Below are 27,105 nucleotides of genomic sequence, written 5' to 3' on the forward strand. Positions count from 1 at the left end.
ATGTGTCTATTTTGACCACTGTGGCCCCCTACGATCAGACGGGGCTTACAAGTACATCTTGGTGGCAGTGGATTCATGCTCTAGATTCCTGTGGGTTTGGCCTCAGCACTTGGCTGATGCCAAATTGTTATAAAGGATTTGCGAGTCTTCATAGGGACATACGCAATTGGCACATTACATTCTGACCTTGGCCCAGTGTTTAGCTCTCAGGCTTACAAAGAAGCCATGGGAAGTTTGGGTGTAGCATTGCGGTACACCTCTCTGCATCATCCAGAGAGAAATTCATTTGTGGAAAGGAAAAACCGGGACTTAGGCAATCCTTAACAACAAGGGTATTAGGCTTGTGTGGCAGTTGGGTCAATCACCTATATGGGGTCCAGAAGGCACTTAATAACATGCCAAGAAGCTCCCTGGGAGGCCTACTCCTTACGAGGTCCTGTTTGGATCGAGAATGTGGGTACCCGACCTTGACTGCGGCAGCACAGTGGCGGATGAATAAACTTTTGACATCAATGATACCAAGAGCAGGTACTAAGTTGATTCCCGCGTTATTGTATGCGGATGATACGGTCTTGCTGGCAAGAACTGCGAGAGGCCTGCAAGCCCTTTTAAACAGTTTTAACGATTTTATGGCCTCCCTGGACTTAGTAATAAATTTTAAAAAATCACATTCAATGACAATAGGAGATGGAGCTGCAAAAAAGGTTAAATTCTTCTGCAATGAGCAGGAGCTTACCAAAGTTCAGACCTTTCCATATTTGGGGGTCACCTTTGATGACAGAGGATCATGGGTCACGCAACGCGTTCAGAAACAGAACATTCTCGCTAGGGCAACGGGAGCCCTGTTGGGTTTCGCAAAACGGTCGGGCTGCAAACCCTTGCCCGCGATTTTGAAGATATATAACGCTAAGTGCGTGCCTATGGCCCTGTATGGTAGTGAGGTCTGGGGCTATACGTCGCCAGTCGAGATTCAATTAATTGAGAACGCCTTTTTTCGGAAACTTTTGTTATTGCCTGTTTCTACTTCAATTTTTAATATCCATGAAGATTTGGGGGCTGAGTATTTAATGGATCAGATTTCTGTTGCCCCATTAATGGGTTGGTTAAGGGTTTGGGCGCAGCACCCACCAAGCCTAAACCAGCTCATTATACAAGATTGTCTAGCCCTTGACAAAGCCATGTGTATTCCTTGGCTGCGATATATTAAATCTAAGCTGGAGACTCTTGGCTATTTAGAATTATTTGATAGCCCATGTGAGTTGTCTAAATCAGATATAAAAGACTTTAAGTCCCAGTTCATGTGTAGGGCAAAGTTGTTGAGAGAAGGAGAGGAAGTGTGTAAACCATCAGTTAGGAGATTTGTCATGTTAAGTATGGGCAATGAGATTCAGCCATACTTGACCTATATAAATAATCCATTTCACTTGTTTTTATTGACTAGGTTTAAACATGGCATGTTACCTTGGCTCCTAGCTCACCCGAAGGGCTTTTTTAAAGAAGGCACCTTGGGTCCTTGTCCTTGTGATAATGCCTTTGAACAAAATACGCTGCATATGATTTTTTTCTGTAAATTTTACATTCTGCAACGTAAGAAATTTATTTGCCCCATTTTTAAGAACTGTCACTTTGAGCAAGTGAGGCCCGCGTTGGTATACTTGCAAATGCTGGGATCTCCTTTTGTCTGTTTTGGAGTTGCCAGCTATCTTACTGGAGCTATTAGAAGTAGAAATCGAATGTAGTTTAATATATCTTACCCCTATTTTTAGTACGTTTGATAGTCTGAGATCGGGCCTTTTTATCCTTTTTTCTTGAAACTATGAAATAGTTTTATAATTTTTGGCTTGCCTTACTTTTTAGTGTTGATGTTCGCCAATTATCTTTTCAAATGTATTTTTATGTATTATTGTGAATTGTGTATTGTCTGAAATTCCTTTGTTGCTTATTCTTAAGTGTAACTATTTGCAAATGAAATTTTGTGTATGCTTTGATGGTTTTAATTATTAACCGAATAAAGCTTTTGTTGACTGACTGACTGACGGTTTGTCTGTTTTACAGGAACTCAATGAATTCTTGGCATTACAAAGCAACGTCCAAGTAAAACGCAAAATTAGGCTTACTAACACAAAACAGATATACTATTCTTTCTTTATCTCCCAGCTGTCCTCACAAGAGTTCGACTTTTGGAGGGACACTATAGACCCAAAATCTGTCTGGGGGACTAAAGACTGGCATGTTCAGGGAACTAAAGCATTGTTTAGAGCGTGTCTCATACGTCAACAGATTATTTCCCGGAACAATACCGTGTAACAGTCCTCCTGTCTTGGACTAGGCAAGATTAAGGACTTGAACACACCTCGGATTCCCTCACTTTACACACTTCGAGGGATGGCAAAACTATGCACAATATAGTGAGGTTAAGCTAGATTACATTATATATGATGGTACATACAATTCATCAGAACCCAATTGGAAGGGATTGGTGGTTTGGCCTATCTAAACAAATAGTTGTCAGTCACGATTCAGGGCTACCACCGAAGGGTTTAGTATCCATAGGCCTGACCAACGCTATGTACAACGAGAACATTGTGGGGTGGTGACATCGTACAGTGTTGGGAAGATAAGCCTGGACTGGCTAAAAACCTCAACATTGTCCCAGGTGAAACAACACCTAACTTTCAGATGACATGGATCTAAGGGATTTTTTGTTAGGTCCCCGAGAGCCACGTCGAAAGCGCTTCTTATATGCCATTTACAACGAGGTATGGAAGATCTCTCAACAGGAGGCTGCGGAGAGATTACGCAAAATTGATAGGGCTAACTTAGATAAGGTTTTGGCAGTGGTCGACAATGGCATGACCACACTCACATCAAGCATTTATTCACTGGGCAACATTGTGTCTTCTGCTATAGATATTATGGAACAGGATTTGTCCATTCTTCAACATGGGCAATCACAGTTACGTTCAATTCTATCACTAAGCTGGACACTACAATCATTGCTCTGCAGGCATGTGCCTTGGCAATATATCAACAGCACGTCTCTGCCTCCTTCTTATAATTTAACTGAAAGGCAGACAACAATGGCACGAAGAGATGCAAAATATACAATACAATGTTACACATTGAAAAATTAGACCGATTACCTTTCACCGTGGCTAAATCACCTTCTTGGCTATACATCTAGATGCATGCTAGGTACACTTAGGTACATCTAGTTAGGGTTTGCATAGTAGGAGTATGCATCTTTTACTGTAATGCATTTATATGCCTGCATATATTAATTATTTTAGCACTATGGAAGAATTCTATCTTTTCTTTACTCTACTGGTTTTCATAATTGTATGTATCTGAATATGTCTAATGGTTGCTGCAGCACACGTACTTTATACTAGAATAACCCTGGTTCAATAAATACTTATTAAAAACGTCACCACTGTTTATTCTGTGTATCTCTTTGAGACATAGTGAGCACAAGTGACTGAGCGAAAAGCCCTGTACTGTTTCCACGATCCCTGAGGGGTCAGGGTTATCATGTTCGATAGTTGCAAGAAGCTATTCGCTCCTAGGTAAGAGGAGCTCATAGTGGCACTGTGAGCTAGCTGGTCTACAGACTAACATATAATTCGGGGGTGTCTGGAATCATTCTGGACCCCAATCCCTTAGTTTATGTTGTCTAAACGCGCAGATCCTATATAGATTTGTAGGAACTACACGACAGCTGCACCAAAGTTATTGGCAAAACAAAAAATGTCTTTCCAATGGAAACTTTGGTCCTAACTATAATACATACTGATATATTTTAGGGTTTGAGGGCATGGGCTTTTGGGTGGCAAGGTCATTTTTAGGATGGGTATAGATTTTTGTGTGGTAAGGGATTTTTAGGGTTTAGGGTGGGTGTGGTTTTTGGTTGGCAAGGGTAATTTTAGGGTTGAGGGTGGCTATGGGTTTTTTGGGTGGCAAGGGCAATTTTAGTGTTTAGGGTAGGCACGGGTTTTTGGGTGGAAAGGGTAATTTTAGGGTTTAGGGTGGGGAAGGGTTTTTGGGTGGCAGGGAATTTTCAGGGTTTAGGGTGGGTATGGGTCTTTAGATGGCAAAGGTAATTTTGGGGTTTGGGGCATTGACGTTTGGGTGGCAAGGTAATTTTTAGGGTGGGTATAGATCTTTGGGTGGCAAGGGGATTTTTAGGGTTTAGGGTGGGTAAGGGTTTTTGGGTGGCCAAGGAATTTTGTGAGTTTAGGGTGGGTATGGGTTTTTGGGTGGCAAGGGAATATTTAGGGTGGCATGGGTATTATTAGGGTGGGTATGGGATTTTGGGTGGCAAGAGTAATTTTAGTGTTTAGGGTGGGTATGGGTTGAGGGGTTATAAGGAGATATATGTGTGTATTTACTTTCTTTCTGTCTCTCTATATATATATATATATATAATTTTTTTTCCCCCAGCATAGAAAGTCACCGCCATTGCACCTTCTAGGTCCCGGGTGCTTCAATCCTGCGGTGGTGAACCGCAATTCATCCGAAAAACTTCAACGTCTCTTCATGCGCTGAAAAGGAAAGCACACAGGTATCCAGTATCAAAGTGATTTTATTGCAGACCCCTCTAACAAACGAGTTTCGCCTCACGGCTTCGTCAGTGTCAGCTACTGTGCAAAAAACTCAGCCATTTCTTACCGTGAAGCCTCACGGGGTCCTGGTAAACAGTGAAAGTGGACTTCATTATTCATTGCCACATTGGCGGCCATCTTAAAACATGTTACCAATCGGACATAATTCATAGAAAGGTCGATTAAAAATAAAGTGCAAGTGCATTAAGTGACATTAAAAACACTTCTATGGGTAAAGAAGGATACACATATTGAATAACGTGTGTGTGACATCACTGTTTGCTTTTTTCTGCAGCAGAAATCTATAACATATAGATAATCTTACTTATATACAGTACTGATCTATAGCACAATTCAATAATGGCATCTAGATGGCATACCTCATGATTGGCTCAATTTTCTGTGTGCCCAGTGATTTACACACATCACTAGCTTTACCCATTTGTTACATCCCACCCTGTATAGGCTTTCTCATGTGTTGATGAATGGAATATGAGAACATTTCTCACATCAATATCTATGTATTAGATAAAGCGGCCCATAGACAGAAGGGACGGAAAGAAACATCATCTTAGTTTTAATCTGTTTTTGATGTTAACACATATCCTTCCTGTAACTCGCTATCTCCCATATCTTTTTCATAGATGGGATCCCCCTATAAATGAACTCATAACTCTTCATCATTGTTTAACCATATAGGGGCCTTAGTCTGGAGGTCGATGATGTATTTTGATTCCAGCATCCTGAGTGCCTTCACTCTGTCTCCTCCTCTCTCTTTTCTGTCAACCTGTTCTAGACAGTAAAAGGTTAAAAGGTCCCTATCACTTTTATGATATATTTCAAAGTGGCGCGCTACTGGGTATGTCTTGTCCTTATTTGTTATCGCGCGCATATGCTCACGGACACGTTTTGTTGTAGGGTGGATTGTGCCTTCGATGTAACGTTTGGAGCATGGACACTCCAGACAGTACACCGTAAAGTCAGAGTTACAGTTGAGGAGTTTCGTTATTTCTCTTATCGGGCGTGGATCATCAGGTCTCCCTTTAAAGCTGAGTTTCTTTTTGCTGTGTTTACAGGCCTTACAGCGAAGGCAAGGATAAAAACCCTTTACATTTTTCATAATAGGAATTTTTGAAGGGTTTTCAAAATGGCTGTAGACAAGATGGTCACCTAGTGACTGACAACGTCTGTATGTAATAGAAGGGCGTTCTGGAAGGTGTTTCCTTAAGGTGGCGTCTGTTTTTAAAATGTGCCAGTTTTTATTAAACACCTGCACTAACTCTCCTGATCGAATGTTAAAATTAATGATCATTCGTGTAGGGCCTTCTACCTCCAGTTTGATATTGTCCACCAATAAATCTTTCCTATCTATTTTTTGTACCCTTCCTGCAGCATCACTCAGAATTGTATCAGAGTATCCCCTGTCCTGAAATCTTGCTATAGCTTAATTTTTAGCTTTTTTGAAGTCCCATTCGTCCGAACAATTTCGTTTCAGGTGGAGGAGTTCTCCAAAGGGTATGTTATGTACAAGGCTTCTTGGGTGGTGGCTGGCTGCATGTAATACAACATTTCCTGCTGTAGGCTTTCTATAAAGCCATGTCTGCAGAGTGTTGTCAATCACATAGACCTCTAAATCCAAATAATTAACCGAGGTCTTACTTATGGTACTAGTGAATCTCAAGTTGAAATCATTGTCGTTAAGCGCAGCGACGCACCCCTCCGCCGAGGCTCGGTCGCCACACCACACGACAAAGAGATCATCGATGTATCTTGCCCACATCATAATCTTATCCATCCAACCTTCATTGGCCTCGCCCCAGGCCACGTGCTTCTCCCACCAGCCCACGAAGAGATTCGCATAGCTGGGGGCGAAGCACGTGCCCATGGCTGTGCCACTATTTGTCTGTACAATTTGCCTGAGAACAGGAAGATGTTATTATGAAGACAGAACTCGATCATGGTCATGAACATCTGATTATGTTGGCGAAATTTCTACGATTTTTTGTTCAGAAACCATTTTATGGCTGATATGCCATCCTTGTGGCTTATACATGTATACACATTTGTAACATCTAGTGTTATCAAGAGCATGTCTGGTTTACATATGATGTCATTTAATAATCTCAGGAAGTACTGAGTATCCCTCACATAAGATGATAAATCTCTTACTAGTGGTGCCAAATAAATATCAATGAATCTAGAGGTGTTCTCCAGGAGACTACCAATATACGAAACTATTGGTCTCCCGGGAGGATTCTTAGAGTCTTTATGAATTTTAGGAAGGTGGTAGAAGGTAGAGATAACTGGTGCTTCACATTGTAAGAATAAAAATTCATCTTTATTCAGCATTCCTTGGTCCCTCCACCCCTCCAAAAGCTTTTGGTACTCTAAGGTACATTTCACATATTCTGTTCTTTGTATGGTCTCATAACATTCCCCATCCATGAGTTGTCTCATTGCTTCCTGTTTATAATGTTCCTTGTTGAACACCACCACATTTCCTCCTTTGGCCGAAGGTTTTATTTCAATAGTGGAATCACTTTTAAGGGATTTGATGGCTTCCCACTGATTTATTGAGATATTAGAATTATCTCTTGTTGTTTAGATGTTCTTGCTAGTTTTTGTAAGTCCATGAGGACAGCTTCATTAAAGACATCCACCGCATCATAGGGAGTTTGTGGCAGTATCCTGGATTTTCTCTTGAGATTACTCTGCTCCCTTTGTTGTGAAACACCTGCCACCTCTAGGCCTTCAATAGAGTTTGAAATTTCATTTGTTTGTGCCAAGGATTGTATGGTCATTAATGTTTCAAAGTTCTCACCGATTAGTTCACCGGGATAAGTGTTACTGTTAGCCTGATCCCCCATGTTCCTCTCATTCCTTGGGTGAAGCAAAAAGATTTTTGGGAATTTGAGTTTCCTTATATATTTTAACAGGTCTATTCTAGTCTGGGCCAGATCGAATTTCGCCGTTGGGCAGAATGTTAAGCCACTTTTTAGTACTTGTAGTTCGTCCTGTGTTAAAGTCCTGTCCGAAAGATTAATGACTGTATTATCGTCATTTACCATCGACCTCTTCTGCCTTTGCTACGTGTTACCATCGGTGTAGGCGCCACTGCGTTTTCCCCTCCTGCACCTCCTTGTTTTACGTTTCTTTGTTGTCCTTGATCTGGTTTCGGGAGGTGTAGGTGGTCGTTGGCGTGTGTCTTTCATGACTTGATACTCGTTGAAAAAAGGAGGTGCCTTATTTCTCCCTCCTTCCTCTGTGCCCGTTGATTGTTCTCCCTCTGAAACTTCTGCCTCTGATTCAGATGTGTTTCTGTTGGTTACACTGGGAGTGCCTTGAGCCAATCTCTTTCTGGTTGCATCAAATTTACGAGCAAAGGTTAAAATCCGTCCGGTCCGATAGTCCAGTTCGTCTCTTTGGAACTTGGTCTGCTTCCTCTTTCTTATCCCGACCTCATATTCCTTTAATCGCTTCATCATTGCTTGCCGCAAATCCTCACTAGATTTGGTGTCCTTGCCCTTACTTATCATATCTTCTAGTTTCTGAATCTCTGCCAAAAAATTCTCCAGACACTCCAGGATATATTTTATTAGGATCTGTACCATCCCTTTAGCTGATTCAGAAGTGTATTCCACCCAGTCTTTCAACAACTGGGGATCTGGGTTTTCATATGATGGCACAGAAAAGATACGTAGGCCCCTAGGGATTCTGTTACAGTCTACATAGCGTTGCAGGGAAGTTGCTTCCCACCTTTTTCTAATATCTCTTTCCTGTGCCTTTTCAAGTTGCTGGTACAGGATTTGCAAATTGCTGGTGGTAGCATTAGATGCAGTAGCTCCCTCAGTTCTACTTTGAATCTCAGCCACAGATTTGAAAACGTCCGCTGCCGCTTTTACTCTCTCATCAACACTCGACACATTTTATGCGTTCTATATCATGCGCACACTTTCAGGGGTTATTGCAGGGGTCTGCATATGGGTCGGAACCAAAATGCGGGACAGAGGCTAAACAATCAATGTTCATGCGGGAAATACGAGAACTGCAATCACCGATCGAAAAACGACCGCGCGGTCGCGTCCTCCGACGTCGGCTCTGCGAGGGTTCCCGTTCAGATGGCAGCTCCCTTCTCCGCTCACTCTTTTCCGGGTGCGCTATCCAGCATCCAGTGTCGTGATGTTCAGTATGCCTCGGGGCAAACGGCCAAATTAATTTCCAGCACAGAAAGTCACCGCCGTTGCACCTACTAGGTCCCGGGTGCTTCAATCCTGCGGTGGTGAACCGAAATTCATCCGAAAAACTTCAACGTCTCTTTCTGCGTTGAAAAGGAAAGCACACAGGTATCCGGTTTCAAAGTGGTTTACCATGACCCCGTGAGGCTTCACGGTAAGAAATGGCGAGTTTTTTGCACAGTAGCGAACACTGACGAAGCCGTGAGTCGAAACGCGTTTGTTAGAAGGGTAGGGGGTCTGCAATAAAAACACTTTGAAACCGGATACCTGTGTGCCTTCCTTTTCAACGCAGAAAGAGACGTTGAAGTTTTTTGGATATATATATATTTACACACACGCACATTCATATGTATTTATGCATGTGTAAATATATATGCAACAATGTATCCAAAGAGTCAACAAAGGATACGGACGAACTCCTCAGTCAGTAAATCTTTATTTCAAGCGTTTTCGAGTGACAACCTGTCAACGCGTTTCAGCTGCTCACGGCAGCCTTGATCACACACACACACATATATAATATATATATATATATATTTCACAAATCCTGGTTCAAGGTACGTAAAACAGGCGCTGACTCCGTGGGTGTGATCGTCAAAGAAAATACTTTATTCCTTCATAGATGGCTAGACGCCTTGGTCACTACAACCATATATTACCTCCAAATTGTTCCGTGACATAGGCCTCTTACTCTGGCAGGGCGGCTTCAATGTGGCAGGCACGGAACTCCTGCCTTCAATCAAACCAAACCTTTCTCTGCACCAGAAAAAGCCATTGATGCCATGATTCTTGGTAATCCAAAGCGCTTTATTTAAACACAGTATTCAAACTGCCTGCAAACATTATCTGTCCCAACGCGTTTCAGCTCTGGTATCAAGCCTTGCTCACGGGAAATAAACATTGCTTCCGGTCATTTCTGGCAGCAATGTTTGTTATTTCCCATGAGCAAGGCTTGATACCAGAGCTGAAACGCGTTGGGACAGATAATGTTTGCAGGCAGTTTGAATACTGTGTTTAAATAAAGCGCTTTGGATTACCAAGAATCATGGCATCAATGGCTTTTTCTGGTGCAGAGAAAGGTTTGGTTTGAGATATATATATATATACATATAAAGTCTTAGTACCTATTTGTCCATTTTTCAGCAAGCATATGCCTTTACCACGAACATGTAAGTATATATAGAGAGAGAAAGGGTTTATACTTACCTGTAAAATACTTAGATTTTCTTGTAAATCTATTACCACGCATATGCCTGTAACATTTATGCTTTTACAGTGAAATTTGTTGTAACGGCATACGTAGTAGAGGCATATGTGTTGTATGAAAAATGCTTGGTAAAGTTTATATGTGGTAATGCCATGCGCGTTATAACGGCATGCGTTACAATGAAATACGTGGTTCTGTCATACATCCACCATGTAGGCCAAACCAACTAGCAAGGAACTTATAGCCCAATATGAAGCCCCGCGTTGCAGGCAGAACATTGGACACAAGAGCGCTCTGAATAGCTAACTAATTGTAACATCCTTTCGCAAGACACCATTTCACAGTTTTGTTAAATGTAAGATATTACTGCAGTTATTTAAACTGATACATTTTAAAACTTTGGCTTATGGTGTTGCAAGTATTCTTCATGGCAATCTCACCTTGGTCCTCTTTTAGAAGTTTGTATGGGCAGAGGGAACATGGTTCTATGTCCATTTATCAGGAGAAGAAGGCAATCAGTATTTTAATGGTCAGATATTTGAATGGAAAGGTATAGGGATGTGGTAGTTCAGGTTGGGCAGTAATCTGGTTTGTGATACCAGCTGGTGAAAGAAAAGCGACGGAGAAAATCATTTGCTGCCAAGGGTATGATATGAAAAACAACCAGTTGTAAGGTGAATATATGCAGACAACCCACCGAGGGAAATCATAATGGGAGCAGTGACAAAAAGTGAAAGCCCACAGAACTGTGATTGAAGGATATCCTACAGTTGAGGAGCTGGGACAGAGAGTAGTAAACACACAGGGGGTCAGCAACAGTAGTTGAAAACATGCATACAGCAGTGGCAGAATACAAGAACGCCAGGCAGCATTAAGAGTGAACTGTTACTCATTCATAAAAAGCAAACCGGGTGCACTTGACAGTATGATATAGCGTGAATAGAGCATAGTGACTGAGAGGCAGCATGCCTGAGAGCTGTGAATAAGAGAAAAGATGTCCGGAGTAAGTACTCAGGGTAAACATTCAGAGGAGGAATAACTGAAGAAAGGCCTTCAAGGGAGTACTGATAGTTACTGAAAGCATAAATAGAGCACAGGTTCTAAGGGAAAGAATGCTAGAAAGAAGCAACCAGGAGTGAAAACATGTAGAGGGATTGAGGGGAAAAAAGCATGGCACATTGACAGTAATTGAAAGCATCCTGGTGAGCTCTGTTCATGACTAAATTTGAGTAGAACACAAAGAATGAGCAAACGCATGCTTGGAAGCAGCGACAATGAATGTAAATATGCCGACGGTTTAAACAACAGAAAAACAAGCCAGGGAACAGAGGCCATGAGAGAAAACATGCAGACCGCTGTGATTGAGGAAACAATGAATGGGGGCAGCAGCAGGGAGTGAAAACATGCTAATGAGATGAGTTTAATTGTGAAGGTCACAATGATAGAACAGGGAAAGTAATACTTGGTTATAAAAACTAAAAGCATGAACTGACAGAGGAAGAGGAAGGAAACATGAAGCAGTGATTAGACCACTAGGAAGCATGCTGCTATTGGAGGTCTGGCAAACAAACGCAACCAGCTGGGGGTGATCAATGTCAGATAATTAAATGCTGTACCAGAGAAGGAAAATACCTGTATGAATAATAAAGGCAGGAGAAGGGAGCTAGCTTGGGGAGCGGTGGAGGCAAGCTAAGCATACTGCAATAGAACTGGATGAGTAAAGAATGAGAAAGTATGCTGGGAGACAGTTTAGACAAGCATTGGCAATGCCAATAGGTCTTGCTTTAAAAAAATGTTGTATGGTGTACTGATATGGAGTGATATATTTTGACCATTGTCTCTATTTGGCACAATTGACACCATTTTCTGTGCTGATTTCATCTTGTGCAACAGACTCCATTTTCTGTGCTCCCACGTAGCTGCAAAGTGGGGAGGGCATGTTTTAGCTCTTCACTTGTTTTTCGTTCCTCACCGATCAGGGTGAACTGGAACATGTTGTGTGGGATGCGTGCTTGGTACCTTTCAGGGAATGCGCGGAATGTACAGCTCTGTCTCGGAGCCAAAATACGGGAGCCTGGCCAGCCTCCGTCTTGACCTTGACACAGACCAGTACAGCCAGATCGTTTTTTTCCAATAGAAGGGGGTGAGGTTTCTAGAATCATCGCCTCACGTTGAGTAAATGTATTAAAGCTGAAGACCTTGGGGGGGAGGGGGGAGGGAGTAAGTTAGAAGCTCACCACAGAATAGATGTATTGCTGTGGAAATGACGGAACTTGGGTCTCGATCGAACTCCTTCCTGGGCTGTTGAAGGGCTTCTCAAGCTTGAGTTGGCAAGGATGTTGCATGATTGATCAGTGAGGTGTTCCTTACTTTATGTACATAATTTCTAAGTTTCTTTGCTCTTTGCTACATGTATATATGCTGTATTTTATTCTGGTTTTGTACGTGAGTCACTTGGTATTTGAGAGGTTGCATTTACTGATATATTGTGCCTTCCTTTCTAAAATATTGAATTAATAAACATGTGTGTGTCACTTTAAATGCACCTGAATTTGTCTTCTTGCCTCGCCTTAATGGAGTGCTGGGTTTTGTTTTATCGCCTCGTCTTTTGGGAGTGCTGTTTAACGTGTTGTTTAAAGGTGCAGTAGTGCATTTGCCGCTTCTTAGGAGTGCATCAGGGTTTAGGTGTGTCCTATTGTGTCACTACCGATGGTAATGTGATTTTTGTGTGATCTCCTAACTATTCTATTTTCATAAGCTGCTTTTTTATCCACATACCACACCATGCCATGATTCCCATTTAATATGTAAACTTAGTCAGCTTATTTATACAAATGTTTTATTTCTTCAATTCATGACAGTTGATGCATTGCCCAATATTTGACAATGTAAGCTGCAGTAAAATATGCAATGCCGAAATTCCCGGATATTGTTTACAGCTGCCTTGACGCTAATCATTCATATGTTAGCTCATTGTCTGTCTTTCGTTATCCCTACTACCAATATGGCCGCCTAATTTCTCTTCCTGAGTCACTGGCTCAGCTCGCACCATCATGCCGTCACATGACACCTTACTACGGCCACATAACACCTTCTGCAGGTTTTCTTTAAACTCGGATCCCGCGATTACTTCACTTTAACACTCGCGGTCGACCCGTTCGGTTGGATCACTGGATTGCTGCCCAGCTTATCGGTAAGTGTTTTGGACCATTGTGCGGTTTACTGAGCACGTAGCACCTCCGTATCTTTATCGTAATCCCTCATACTTCCTCTACAGCTTGCCCAATGTGGCCAATTCTAAATTAATTAATTTCGGACCACGATTATGGTAAGAATTGTCCCCTGCATTTTTCACGTTTCTGATTATTTCACATCAGCACTCTCAATTAAAACCTCCCATATTTTACCTCTTTAGGCTTGGCAATTGGTTGCCTTCCCATTTCATCCTAGTCTACTGCGAGATTACTACAGTTTTTTGCTAGCGGTAAACATTCCATTGCGCATTGTCCCTTGTTTTAAGGATATGCCACACCTCCTCACCCTTTCGCGCATCACCTCAGTTGGGCGCATGTCTTTATTGTGATCACTTACTGTATAGGTTTATTCCCAATTTTGGCTCACAATAAGCTATGGTGCTTCAGTTCTTTATCAGGCCCGTTTACCACTCACTTAGATACATACTGTGTAGTACAACCACGCCAGCATGATTGCCAATGAGATTCTACTCTGCATGGTCACTCTTTCTTCTAATCCTTACTTTTACTCTTTAATTTTAACTCCCCTCTTTTCCTTTCCTTCCGTCCCCCCTCCCCACCTTAACAGGTACAAATCTCAGGCTAATATGACTAAGCCCTGATGATGATCCCGGTACCTCTGTGTATGGGATCGAAACGTTGTGGACTCCACAACACCTTGACACTGTTTTATGTATTATTAATTTGTGATAAGGTGTTTTCGCTAATTCATGCTTGACAATCCCCTGATTTCTTTCAAACACCAATAAATGCCTCAGTTTCCTTTCATGTTCTAATTGTCGCAGAGTTTGTGTCTCCACTTTGTTGTTTTGTCTACTTTGAGCATATTTAAAATATTAAATAGTTTTGTCCGGCTGGCCAACAACGTTATAGGTCTCATTGTACTTCTATAATATTTTCCTTACCTTATCCTTCATGTGAGGGACCACTGTTTACATAAAGTATGGTAATGTGAAGCATTAGAAGTAAATAGTAGGAGAATTAATATGTGTTTGTGAAGACGTAAAGAACTGTAGAATTATACTGGTAGAGGCTAAAATGTCAGGCGACAGTTGAACTGTGCTGCCATACCTAACAATCTATTTAAGTTAATGACTGCCCTCCTCCCATCTGTGCTGCTGTCAGAAATAAATATAAATTATCCAGTTATCTAAGACACTTTAATAGCATTACAATGTCATGTGTGTGCCCCAGAAAGTTCAAGCTCACGCAGCTGGGTAACTAAACAAAAAGATCACAACTGTGTGGAGGGCAAGCACTTTTGTGGAAGCACACAACTTCTGCTAATCAAAACATGTGGCCAAAGCCAAAGCCCCTCTCTAGTAATGCTCACATAATTGTCTGGCGACACCTGCTCTGCTAAACCGTACCATAAAAAGGACTGAGAGAGAAGTGACAATGAAGGTAAAACCATCAGGGATACAAGTGTCAGTAGGAAAGCATGCTGACCAATGAAAAGTAGGTGCTAGAACCCTGCAGTGAGGCAAGGACTGGATAATGGGTAATATCTAATTCTCTAGGGCAATGGCCACTTCCTGGGAACGAGGAGGCAGGAATGGGCATGACAGAAAGGGTTCACTTTGAGGTAGGGTGCATGTAGGAATGCAGGGGTGGAGGTGCAAGTGTAAGAAAGGACCTTAGCAACAAAGGTACAGTGTTTAGCAGTAGCAAAATGACAGAGGGGAAGTCTAGTAGAACAAAAAGAAAGCATGACAAAAAGCAGAGAAAGCAGGAGAAGTTGTGACGTTTATGAGTGCAAACCAAGCATTGATGGCCAGCCCACCAATGTGCCTCACTACAGGTCTGTAAGTCGCTTTACCTCTGATTGGTCAAATGATTCAGAAACAGCTGTTGATTTTTGTTGTTCTCCTGCTGGGCTTGCAGCACCATATGGGGTTCTATTCCTCGGTTCATTCCAAATGTCCTTGTGCTCTTGTGTAAGAGGAACTTCCTAGAGAGAAATCCAGCAATACATTGTAAATTGTCCAGCGTATAAAATGTGCACGAACAAAAGTAACATAATAACAGATTAGGGGTAGAAATGGGTAGACATTGGTATCACATGACCATATAACTGACCTTATGGGTCTAGCCACATGCACTGTGAATTCTCCACATGCATCCAACACATATAACGCGCATCCAACACATATAACGCGCATACAAGCAAAAGATACACAACCGTAGTGTAAGCATATGCATCCATACACCTCAAGGATAGGTGAAGAACACGGCCATAGGGGACTAGCAGAATATTTTAACAATATTGTGGAGCCCGGTATCCGGCACTCCCATGCAGTTAACAGAAAAAGGTCTGCCCTGTTCTATGATGACTTTGCTGCCATAACTGTCAGCTAGTTCTCTACAGCCCTGGGAGACAACAGCAGTTACTTTAAGAAAGAGAGGTGCACATGGTGTGCCCTCCTGACCACTGAGCCCCGCAATGTGTCTCATTCCACATCAAAGGAAGGTCTCAGTGGACACACATGGTCATTTGAGTGCCGAGATGGGTAAGGGGTCAAAAACAGTACAGCTTTCTATGAAGACTTCTGGGCTGGGGTGCCCACTCCCCAGACAGAGATAAGCAGCACACCTTTCTCCATCCAAACAAAAAAGGTAAGGAGGATCAAACAAAGGAGAGCAATTAAGCTCAGGACTGAAAACCCTCCAGAATTAGTCGCTTCAAATGTGATGTAGATGAGGCTCAGTCGCTGTTAATGTTTTTCATAACCAATTTTATTAGTTTTGTGAGAGACCAGCAAAAAATAACAACACCAGCTGTGTTTACAGTTATGAATACATGGCAAAGATGATAGCACATTACACCAGCATACAGAATCCAACAAACCTGAGGAAGGCATCGTCGTACTCACCCCAATCTCCAGTTGCATGCTAAAAATCTCAGTCCTCTACCACCCCAACCCATTTGCCCCACATTCTACGAACTTCTTAGGGCATCCTCTGGCTTCATACAGGGGCCGTTCTTGCGCAGCGCACCAGTCCACCCCCTGCCCCAGCGCAACATGGTCGAGTTTAGCCAGTTGGCTGCAATGTCCCTATTGGCCACCATCAGTGCTGTGTTTAGAAACAATTTTTCAGCCCTGGTACCATCCAACCTATCGGTGATGCCCAGGAGCACATTCATCAGGTTAAGAGGAACCTCCCAGCCCAGGACCTCCGTGAGCTCCCCTGTTACTGATTCCCAATAACGCGTGATTGTGGAGCAAAGCCATACCATATGATAAAAGTCAGCTTGTGGGTAGGAGCAGCGGGGACAGGAAGTATCGGGCCGGAGCCCAGCGCGGTGGAGACGCAGTGGCGTGATATAAGCAGTGTGTAGATAGTACATAGATACAAGAGATCCCCCCTTCCCCAAGTTACAAGTCATGACCTGAGCATCAGGCGGGCTGTACTCACGGCAAGTAGGTACCCTCTGAAATATGAGATTGGAGGGCATGGCGTAGCTGCAGATAGCGGAAGAACTGGGAAGAGTGGAGGGAGTATCAGGTCTGCAGGTCCTGAAAGGTGCGTATGTGGGTCCCACTCCAGACATCCCCCAGTAAGGATATTCCAATGAGATCCCATGCTCTAAATCCTTAGAGGTTAAAGACCTACCGGAGCCTTGTACTGCACCAAAAGGGAGTATATTGGATCAGTTTATCCGACCAGTATATGTGACCCAGGGAGGCCCGCCAGGCCAAAAGCACCCTGCGCATGACCTCAGGGAGAGTCTGAGAAATGGTGTTTCCGTAAATCATCCTCTGAATGTTGGACAGACCCAGGGTGTGTAACTGCAGGCAATATACGCCGGGTCAGACCAGCCACCATTAAACCATTTGTGTACGGTGAGGAGCCGAGTCACTAAATAATAAAGGTATAGGCTTGTCATTCCAAGACCACCATCAAAGGGAGGGATCCGGCATTGAGCGAGGGCCATCCTGGGCCTCCGACCTCCCCATAAGAACTTGGTGGTCAAGCGGTCTATCTCTCGGAACCACGATCTTGAGAAGGAAAGGTGCGTATTCTGGAGCATTTAAAGGAATATGGGCAAAATCAGTCGCTGTTAATTTTAACAAAGCATGTGCCCCACCACTCAACACAAACGCAACCCCATAGCAATTGAGTTTGTAGCCACACAAACTGCTTGGAGAAAATCACTGAATACAGTTAGCTCGCAACATAAAATAATCCTATGCATTTAGGAACTGATTTAGTTTGAGTTTTTGTGAACATGTTTGTTGATGGTGAAATGTGGCTAAATAGGGGAAGATTAGCAGAAACTTTGCATTCCATACCGACTCTTAAGTAAGGGTTCAGTCTTCAGATCTCAAATCTGAAAAATTAATAGTTCAAACTGTATGAAGAGTTGAGATTGCTTCTTCAATCATTAAGCTGCTTTTGGAGAATGTAGATGATCTATATGCTAATGGAACTAAAGTTTTGCTAACTAAAGAAAAATCTCACAATATAAATTTGGTTTGAAAAGTAATGAGTTAGTGCAAGAGAAAGACTATATACCTATAAGTCCAGTGTTTTGTCCGGTATTAATAAGAGGTATTATGGAGGTTGCAAGCATCAAAGTTCCAGGGTTTCATATAATAACGTCAGCATTTTTTATAAGATATGCAGTCAAAAACGTGGATTCTCAAGGCGCTGGCCTATGGCATTTAGAAACAGATCGATTCACTCTTCTTGGAGATGAAAATAACTTAGACCAAGATGCCATGATCAGATCAACAAGAGCCTTGTTAAATGACAACAGGGCCTTTGAAGCAGAAGGTCTATGTTGGGCTAATGGAGCTGAATATACCGCTCTGGGTAAAGTGCAGAAATATAGATCCCAAAAAGCTTTCTGGTCTAGATGATATGCCTAGAGTTACAGATAAAAAGCATGTATTAAAGCCCATGGAGCTGCAATTTGCTCAGCCTATAGAGTACTGATGGTCTGAAGGCCTCGCAGCAAAAACAATGGGTTATTTCCTAGTAATAAGTTGCAACTGATAATAATTTCACAATCAGCATTTTAAACAAATCTAGATTAATTAAGCTGCAATTCTGATTTACATATGAAGATGATAATAAAAAGGCAACATACACACCTTGTTTCATTTCAGATAAAAATTATTAATGACTATTGAATTTCAAATGCGTTTGTTCAATGCTTGCACTAAATCAAAGAATCATATTTGGTTTACATTGTCAAGCATAATGGACTGATTACCTCCTTTCAGTAACTCCTTTCTGCTGGATACCCTATCTAACTGCAGATTCCTCACATTTTGAATATTTCCCCAAGCGTCAGACTGGATCCAGAAAATCTTAAGCAGTACCCATGTGCGCTGACACGTGGTGCCATGTGGCTCTGCACCAATGTAACTCTACTCCGAAAGTGACGTGCTGGGTCTGATTTATGAGCCACGACCTTGCGATTGTCAGAGTGACTAAACAATTTTAAATTTTTTATTCTTCTGTAAATTTTATATTAAATATATTAAATGGTTTTTAACCCCGTATTTTAAAAAACTGAAACCAATTAGCCTGGACCTTGCATTTTCGATGTTATTGACCCTGGATGACCATGAACTTGTTTTTCGTATGAGCTCCTAATTAAAAACTGTGGTTCATGCACGATTAACTATGTCTTAAAGTTTGTATGGATTGCTGCTTTTATTTTTGTAAACATTATCATATTATGTATTTTGTAATGCTTACTGTATTTTGTGCTTTTATGGATTATTATTAATCCGAATGAAGTTTTGAAACTTGAACTTGAGCCACCTATGCACGCTGACATCACGTGCAATACATTTCAAATCTTAATGCAGAGATCAATCCCATGAGAGATGGTCCTCTTCTGCACTGCCTTGCCTTTCTTCATCCAGCGAATCCAATAAGAGCTGATTGTCCACCTGATGTTCTCATGTATCATCAATATAGAAACTAAGAACCCATTCTGGATACTAACAATGGAGTCTTTCCTCCTCCTTAGAGGGGTGAGCTGAGAAAAGAACGGTGGAATGGTGATGTTCTGTCTGACATGAAATGGAATCACAACCTTTGGGAGAAAGGAGACTTGAGTTCGTAGAACCAGCTTGTCTTCCTAGAAAGTGTAGTAAGGTGGGCTGACAGACAGGACTTGTAGTTCGCTCACCCACATTGCCAATCTCATGGCAACAAGAAAGGCTATCTTGAGGGTAAACAGCTGAAAAAGACAGCTGTGCAGCGGTTTGTACGGAGTGCACATGATAAGTGTAAGAACCAAATTTAAGTCCCATTGGGGCGTAATAAACAGAGAAGGGAGAAACTTGAGAAAATACATCACTCTTGGTCAGAGGTCTTCAATCTGTGGGGCGCGACCGCCAGGGGGTCCATGGAGTCCTGGGAAGGGGGTCGCACAATGCTAATTTAGATCGTTATCAGCTAAAGTTTTATTAATTGAGTCTCTAGTGATGTGAAAAGCTTTCCTGCCGTGGGGCCTGCTCGCCTGAATGAAATGGAAATGTCCCTATAAGTTAATCTGCAAGTGTAAACGGTGCAAAGAGTTAACAACTGGGCTGTGAAGTGCTTGCTTTTAATTTTAACTGCATTTACACAAGCCTTAGTACCCCTAAAGAGGTGTTGAAGGGAAAGTTATGTAAACAAAATTGCATTACATACACTCTGGTATCACTAAAATCTACATTTTAGAAGCACTATTTTACTGTAAACTATTTGCACATGTGTAATGCAAGTATAAAATAATGACTTACATATTCACAGTGCTTTCTGACATAGGCTGTGACATTGTAGCACTAGAAATAGAGATCACTATTCTCCACTGCACCAATCAAGATTTAATTCTGTTACACATAGACCTCTGCAGTGCATTAACTAATACAGGTTTCATAATGTACTAGAGTTCATTTCCCACTGAGAAACAACTTTTTAAATTTATTTTTCATTACACTGCCCTTTATTTTATTTGTAGATACCGGATGGTGAAAGACCAAAAAAATGTACAGAATATTTTGGGGCTTATTTATGAGAGGTTTGCATTGCCAGATCATCACTTTTTTTAACGCTCCGGCGGGGCAAGCATCTCAACCATACTTATGAAGCACTGCAGTCACCCTGCATGGCTTTACATGGCCTCATAGATATGGAGTACGACATAACAGCCCAAGTCACTGTGCTGCCTTCCTCTGCGTCAAAAAGGTGTTCCATGGGCTTTATGTCGGGTTCCCACGCAACACCCATGGATTTTGATGCTGCCCCATATTTACAAAATCAAGTAAACCTGGGGCAGGTCCAAAAACGGACGCCTCCCTAGCGGAGGCGTAACAAGGAGAAATGTTTTGATTTCTCCTTGTTCTTTCCTCTTTCATTGTGTGCTGTATTCTGCAACTCACATAGAAAGAAGAAAACGCCTCTGGATTGTTTTTGTAAAGTAAGGTGCCCCTTTCTGTACAAAAACAATCCTGCCTTTGTTGGTGCTAAGCAGCAATTTCTACGCCAACGCAAGGGAAAAGGACAGGAATGTACTGTATTTCAGAAATACAGTGCATTCCAGCCCTTTCACATTGGCGTAGGGCAGCGCATCAAGAAGACTTGCAGCGCTGCCCTATGCCAATTCCTCATAAGTGAGGCCCTTTGTTTTTAGCTATACCTCTGACCACGCCCCCATGCTCACTGACCTTTGGTTTGCTAAACACTGTTTGATATTATTTCCCCACTGTAAAAATCATTTGCTGTGGGAATTTGGGGTGTTTATGGTTGTCGATGATGAGGAGTATCAGGTTCTAGAAATTTTTGTCAGAAGGGGGTCGTTACAAAGTTTGACAAGGGGGTCTCTGCATCAAAAAGTTTGAAGACCTCTGCTCTAGGTGATTCAAGCAATGACGGCTGGTCTGACAACCATAAAAATCATGAAGTGGGTCAATCTGCTTGGTAGCACACTAAGCCACAAACTTGCCCTAGGGGCCGGAAGATACAGACTTGTTGGAGGGACGTTTGGCTGCCAAGATGACATCAACCTTGGGAGGAAGATCAAAAGCTCTCAACTGACGCTGCTCAATCTTTAAGCACTGAAATGGAGCATGTGCAGTTCAGGTGCAAGACCCTGCCCTAATGTTGCAACAGGAGATCCTCTAGAAAGGTGAATCCTGAATAGAGGACTAATGCTCATGCCCAGGAGTTCGGGATACCATTCCAGGGCCACAAGGATGACCTGCATCAGATCAGTTCGGATTTTCTTCAGAACTTGGGACACAAAAGGTATAGGAGGAGAGGCGCACAGGAGTCCAGAGTTTCACTGTACGGGAAACGTAACTCCGGGCGAGCAGGCCTCAAACAAATCATAACATTTGTACTAGACCTGCAAAACCAAGTGGCTTAAATAATGTACTCGACCTAATTATAATGCTCTTGACCCATAACACTGATTTTAAATTATCTGATCCTGGGCAAATATTTAAATTCACTGAGCCGCCATTTTCTTATTTATCACATATGAGAGGAACTTTAAATACGCGAGTCCAGCATGTCTGCTGTACAAAAAACACTTTTGTTTGATTTAATAGGCTAAACTTTTGCTTCAAATATAATACAAAATCTAGCCAAATATAGGATGCACATGACCACTGACCTGCCTCTTACTTCAATAACCGCATTGTCATCAGGTCCGGGGCAGGAATGTTTCTCAAATCATGTTTAAAAACTATAACTTTTAATAAATACATCCCTGAAGCATGAAGTGGTAGCATACTTATTTGCAATCAGCAGACCTAGAATTGATATGGCCACAATATTTCCCTCTGACATGGTTTTACTGATAAAACTATAACGTGTATAATATCTGGAAATCGAATTTCTGCAAATATTTGTCATTTACATATCACCAAGTAAAGTGTTCTGATTTGTTGTGCTTCTATTTAAATCTTAAATCTTTGTTTACATCCCACTTCTGAATAACAAAAAATTATTTCGGAATTCCTGATATATTTTGAAATACTTGTACAACAGACTTACAAGCTGTTTGAATGCTGTGCGCTAGGAATAAAAACCTGGCATCTTACAGTCTTTTGTTTCACAGTGATTGTCAGACAGCTCACTTGACAAAAACCTCTAACTGTAATAAGAGAAAGAAAAGTAAACACCATTTTCCAGGATAAGGTAAGAAACAATTAGTAAAAAGACAAACTGACATTTGACCTCTGTCCTTGAAAAGACAGCACATTTATCAAGATAAAAATAAGATTAAAAATAAGATGGAATTCTATAACTTCTTAAAAATAAAATCAGCAGTAACTAAAGCAAAACTTTCATCCATACCCCCTTCCCTCCCGAGCTACCTATCAAAACTACATAATTTAGGTCACCAGGTTTCCTGGATCTATAAATTAATACGCCCACAACATTCTACCTTCAATAAGAAGCTCACATCTTTCTGGGAGTCACACGCCTCTTTTCCGATCTCGGAGTTGGAATGGACCAAAACTTGGAACTCTTCCATGAGATATAAGATCAGCCCAGCACTCTCCCAGACGAAGTTCTGGTTGCTACATAGGGCCTTTTGGACACCAGCCTGACTCCACTCGCACAAAATCAGGGAGGATTCCGTCTGTTGGAATTGCAATGACAAAGTAGGTGACCTAGAACACCTATTGGTCCAGTGCGAATGCGTGATACCCTTCTGGGATAAGATCTTCGAATTCATATCTAAACTATTCTCATATTCTCCTATTAGGGATCTATCGACACTAGCATTCGATTTCCTCAAAGCTGAATCACTCAATGAAAATGATAGGACGCTCCTAGACCTACTCCTAATAGCAGCGGTCAAGATTATTTTCAGCAATTGGAAGGACACACACAAAGCTTCCTTTAATTGCTGGCTAAACTGGGTCACCAACCTGATAATGTAACTCTCCAGAACTCACCGTGGAAATCTTCTACCAGACATATGTGGGACACTCTTGAGCTCTACTTTAGCTCACACAAACCGCCATGAAACTCACCATTTGTAGTAACCATCCCCTCCCACGATCTTACTTACACTAAGGTTCACTTCTCCTGTGACAGTGTCCTAGTGCCACTAGTGAGGCATATTCCTAAGGTCTGTATTTTTTGCTAGAGCTCTCCATGCTGATCATTTGGATACCTCTCATGATATCGATAACGGATTTAATCGCCTGTGGGGCAATACACTGATACTACATGTGTTTAATCTGTGATGTACCGCCATATCATTCTGTTTGCTAGTGACTTCTGCTGGCCATTTAATTATTGTTTTATCCTCATTGTTTATTTTTGTATGTCTATTTCGTATGTCCCTCATTTGCAGTATTGTATGTATTGTTTTATTTGGAAACAACCAATAAAAAACTTTTGAAATAAAAAAAATACGATTTAAAGGCGCTTTTATTCCTCTGTCACTTTCTGAATGAACAGAACACCTGTTCATTTCAGCTCAAGTTCACTAACCAGAACGGATGATAGGTGATAAAAATAGCTCGACCCGATATAACCTGACTCGTCATAGCAAGTGGGCAAGTACATTTTTCGAGGCCTGGCGAGAAAAGCCTTGGAAACTTAAACGTGCAAAAGTGGTGACATTGTGCGTACTCAGCGGTGGCAAAAAAATTGAGCCAAGTTCTGCCCTTTCACGGAAGAGTCCTTATAACATCTTCGTATGTAACCGCCATTCGTGATCTGCAAAGTGTGGATGGCTGAGCTCGTCCGCCCTGAGGTTTAGAGACCCACCTCCACCCTCCAAGTGGCAAACCAGCAGGAAAATCTCCTGGTGTTGCAGTCGTGTCTGGAGACACAAGGCCTCCTGACACAGGATCCACTACCTCACCCCACCCTGCTTTGTAATGTTTTTTCGGGAAGAGACTAACTATCTAGCCGAAGATTCCTCACCTTAGAATATTCCCCAGGCTATTACTCCGGGAGAAGCTTGGCTGTGGTGCAGGTGTCTAAAATATGCACACATGAGGGCTGACCACATGTGTCAGTATTGAGCTGTCTAAGACATCAGTGTCTACCATGACTATTTCTGCCCCAAAAACACATAGGCAAGTAAAAAACAATGTTTGACAAGTCTGCAGTGTCTAATTGGATCTTTAGGGTGAAGAGCCCAGTTTGCAGAACGACGAGGATGGGTGAGTCGGTGGTGATTCTGTGGTTGGATAGAGTCTCTACCAGAAGGTAAGTAATTAGTAATTTGTTCTTCTGATAGAGGTCTAATTCTTCACCTTAGCTTGGATTCCAAAGCAATATCTCAAGGTGGGTCTGTGGACTGCTCAAACCAGAAAATCTTAGAGAACCGAAGTTAAAAGTGCCCATCTCAACAGACCTGACTGTCCTGTGATAGTGCTTTGTGAACGTGGGGAGGGACGCACACGTAGGGTCTTGGCAGATGTCCAGGACAGGTACCGTGTATGCCAATACAGTAGTAGCAGCCTTGTCCCTGGTGGAATGGGGTCGCAAAACCTAAGGAGGCTGCTTCTAGGACCACCTACCAGGACCACTAATGGAGGCCGCCACCTTCCGACGGTACACCACCATGGAACTCCTGGACTCCGGATGCCGAAATAGCTGCGGCTCCTCCTCACGATCTACCAAAGAACCCGTCACCTGTCGACACTGCCTCTTCTCTTGTGACAACCTACGAAAGATCCTGCAAGGCTCCTGAAAAAAAACCTCCGCAACTGCTCCATTGTATCCTGCTCAACGCCAGCTCACTCTGCACACACACCACGCAAATCTGGGACAACATCACCACCCTCTCCACGAACGTTGCCTTCATCACTGGCTCTGCCCCTTCTCGAATCCCGACTTCGCCACTGCTACCTCATAAGGCCACAAGATAATACACCGTGACCATGCCAACAAACAAATGCAAAAACAGTTGATGGACAGAATGCAGAACAATGTAATACATTCACCCCAGTAAAGAGATCTGGGCCTAAATCCATTGTTTTTTTGCTCACCATGCAATTCCAGTTTGAACCCAGCCATATGCAAATCAGTCTTGACCCTGTGCCTCATGGGAACAGTCCAGCATGAACTGCCAAGCCAGGTCCTCCCTGGACTGAAAACAAGCATCCTAGGACCGGTTTCGAAGTTTCACCCCTCTTCAGCCAGGATAGCTTGATTCCAGTGGCATGGAGAGCACGGGACCCACGTCTGGGCATACCCATCCCACTCGGGGTGACAAATGCAAAAACAACAGTTGATGGACAGAATGCAGAACAATGTCATACATTCAACCCAGTACAGAGATCTGGGCCTAAATCCATCGATTTTTTGCTCACCATGACATTCCAGTTTGAAACTCAGCCATATGCAAATGGTGGACCTGGCTGGGCAGGTCGGGCTGGACTGTTCCCATGAGGCACAGGGTCAAGACTGATTTGCATATGGCCAGGTCTAACCTGGGGTGGCATGGTGAGCAAAAGAATGATGGATTTAACACAGATCTCTTGATTGGGGGTGAATGTTTTGATTTGTTCTGCATTCCGTCCATCAATTGTGTGTCTTTTGCTTTCATGCCAACAAACAAGGCAGAGGCATCGCCATCATCTTCAGGGAAACCATCAGATGCATCATCACCAAGGACAACCCCACACATCTCATGGACACCTCAACTTCCTACTAGAAAACAACGCTAAGAGGCACCATCGTCAACAGAACCCCGGCACCCCGAGCAACATTCTGTGATGACATCCCCAACCTCATTGCCCACTAGCAACTTCCACATTAACTACCCCAACGACATCAACTCCATCACCCTCCTGGAGAACCTGAACAACATCGGCCTCACCAACTCGTCACCGAACCCACGCACAAAGCTGCACACACAATCAACCCTATTTTCACCTCCAACAACAGAATCAAATTCAGCCACAACACACCTGGAGTGACCACACCGTCATACAGTCAACCATCACCGACGCCTAGCACACCATCACCAGGCGTCAGATCTCCTCCCACCGCAGCTGGAGCAAGGTCACCGAAACTCAGTGGTCACAGGCCCTCACCACCTTCCAGCAGAGGCCTCAACAAACCTCCACCAGGCGGCCCAGAACTTCGCAGCCTGGATAATAATAACAATACTGGAGCTTGTATAGCGCGACTGCTACCTCAAACAGAGGTGTGCCGGCGCTGTAGCATCAGGCATTACGCGCAGAGGGGGTACGGCATTAAAAAAAAAAACGTCCTAATCTGCCCTAAAGGTCTTTCTGTTGTAAGTCTCTGATTTTGCCTGGCGGAGGTCCCCCGGTAGGGCATTCCACATTATGGCCGTTTTAACTGTGAGCGCTCTACCACCCAGACGTGCTATCGCAAAACGGGGAGTACACAGGAAGTTTTGAGACTTCGACCTCAGAGCTCGATTTTGCTTATAGCAACATAGTCTTTGCTTGAGATAGCCGGGGCATTTTCCATTGAGAGTCCGGTAGGCCAAAGTCATGGCCTTGAATTTGATTCTTTTGGCTACTGGGAGCCAGTGGAGCTCTTGTAGATGCGGAGAGACATGGTGTCGAAACGGTATGCGTCTAACCAGTCTCGCAGCCGCATTCTGTACCATGTGGAGGCGGCAGATAGAGTATTTAGGGAGGCCAAGATATAAGCCATTTGCGTAGTCAAGCCTGGATGTTACTGTGGCATGGCCTACGGATTTGCGGCAATCTTCCGGTAGTAAATGTAGAAATTTCCGGAGATTTACTGAAACATGTAGCGGTGACCTGCTGGATTTGGACCAAGAAGGAGAGGTCAGCCTCCCATCTCACACCTAAATTTCTGATATTTGTGGCAGGAGACGGGGG

The 27,105-nt window shown here is 42.8% G+C and overlaps 1 protein-coding gene across 9 annotated transcripts in view; it reads right to left on the minus strand.

Moving 5' to 3' along the window:
* TDRD5 (tudor domain containing 5) overlaps positions 1-27,105 on the minus strand; it is a 1,318,580-nt gene that overhangs the window by 132,943 nt on the left and 1,158,532 nt on the right. For 8 of the 9 annotated variants that reach the window (XM_085601794.1, XM_085601799.1, XM_085601797.1 and 5 more), the window contains one exon: positions 15,117-15,248. The exons of the other annotated variant lie outside the window; for it this stretch is intronic. In XM_085601794.1, coding sequence (XP_085457920.1) covers positions 15,117-15,248 — 132 coding nt within the window. The remainder of the gene's footprint in view (positions 1-15,116; positions 15,249-27,105) is intronic. 9 annotated transcript variants of the gene reach the window in all.

Source organism: Triturus cristatus, chromosome 4_2 (assembly GCF_964204655.1).
Source record: "Triturus cristatus chromosome 4_2, aTriCri1.1, whole genome shotgun sequence".
In the NCBI taxonomy this organism is placed as follows: domain Eukaryota; kingdom Metazoa; phylum Chordata; class Amphibia; order Caudata; family Salamandridae; genus Triturus; species Triturus cristatus.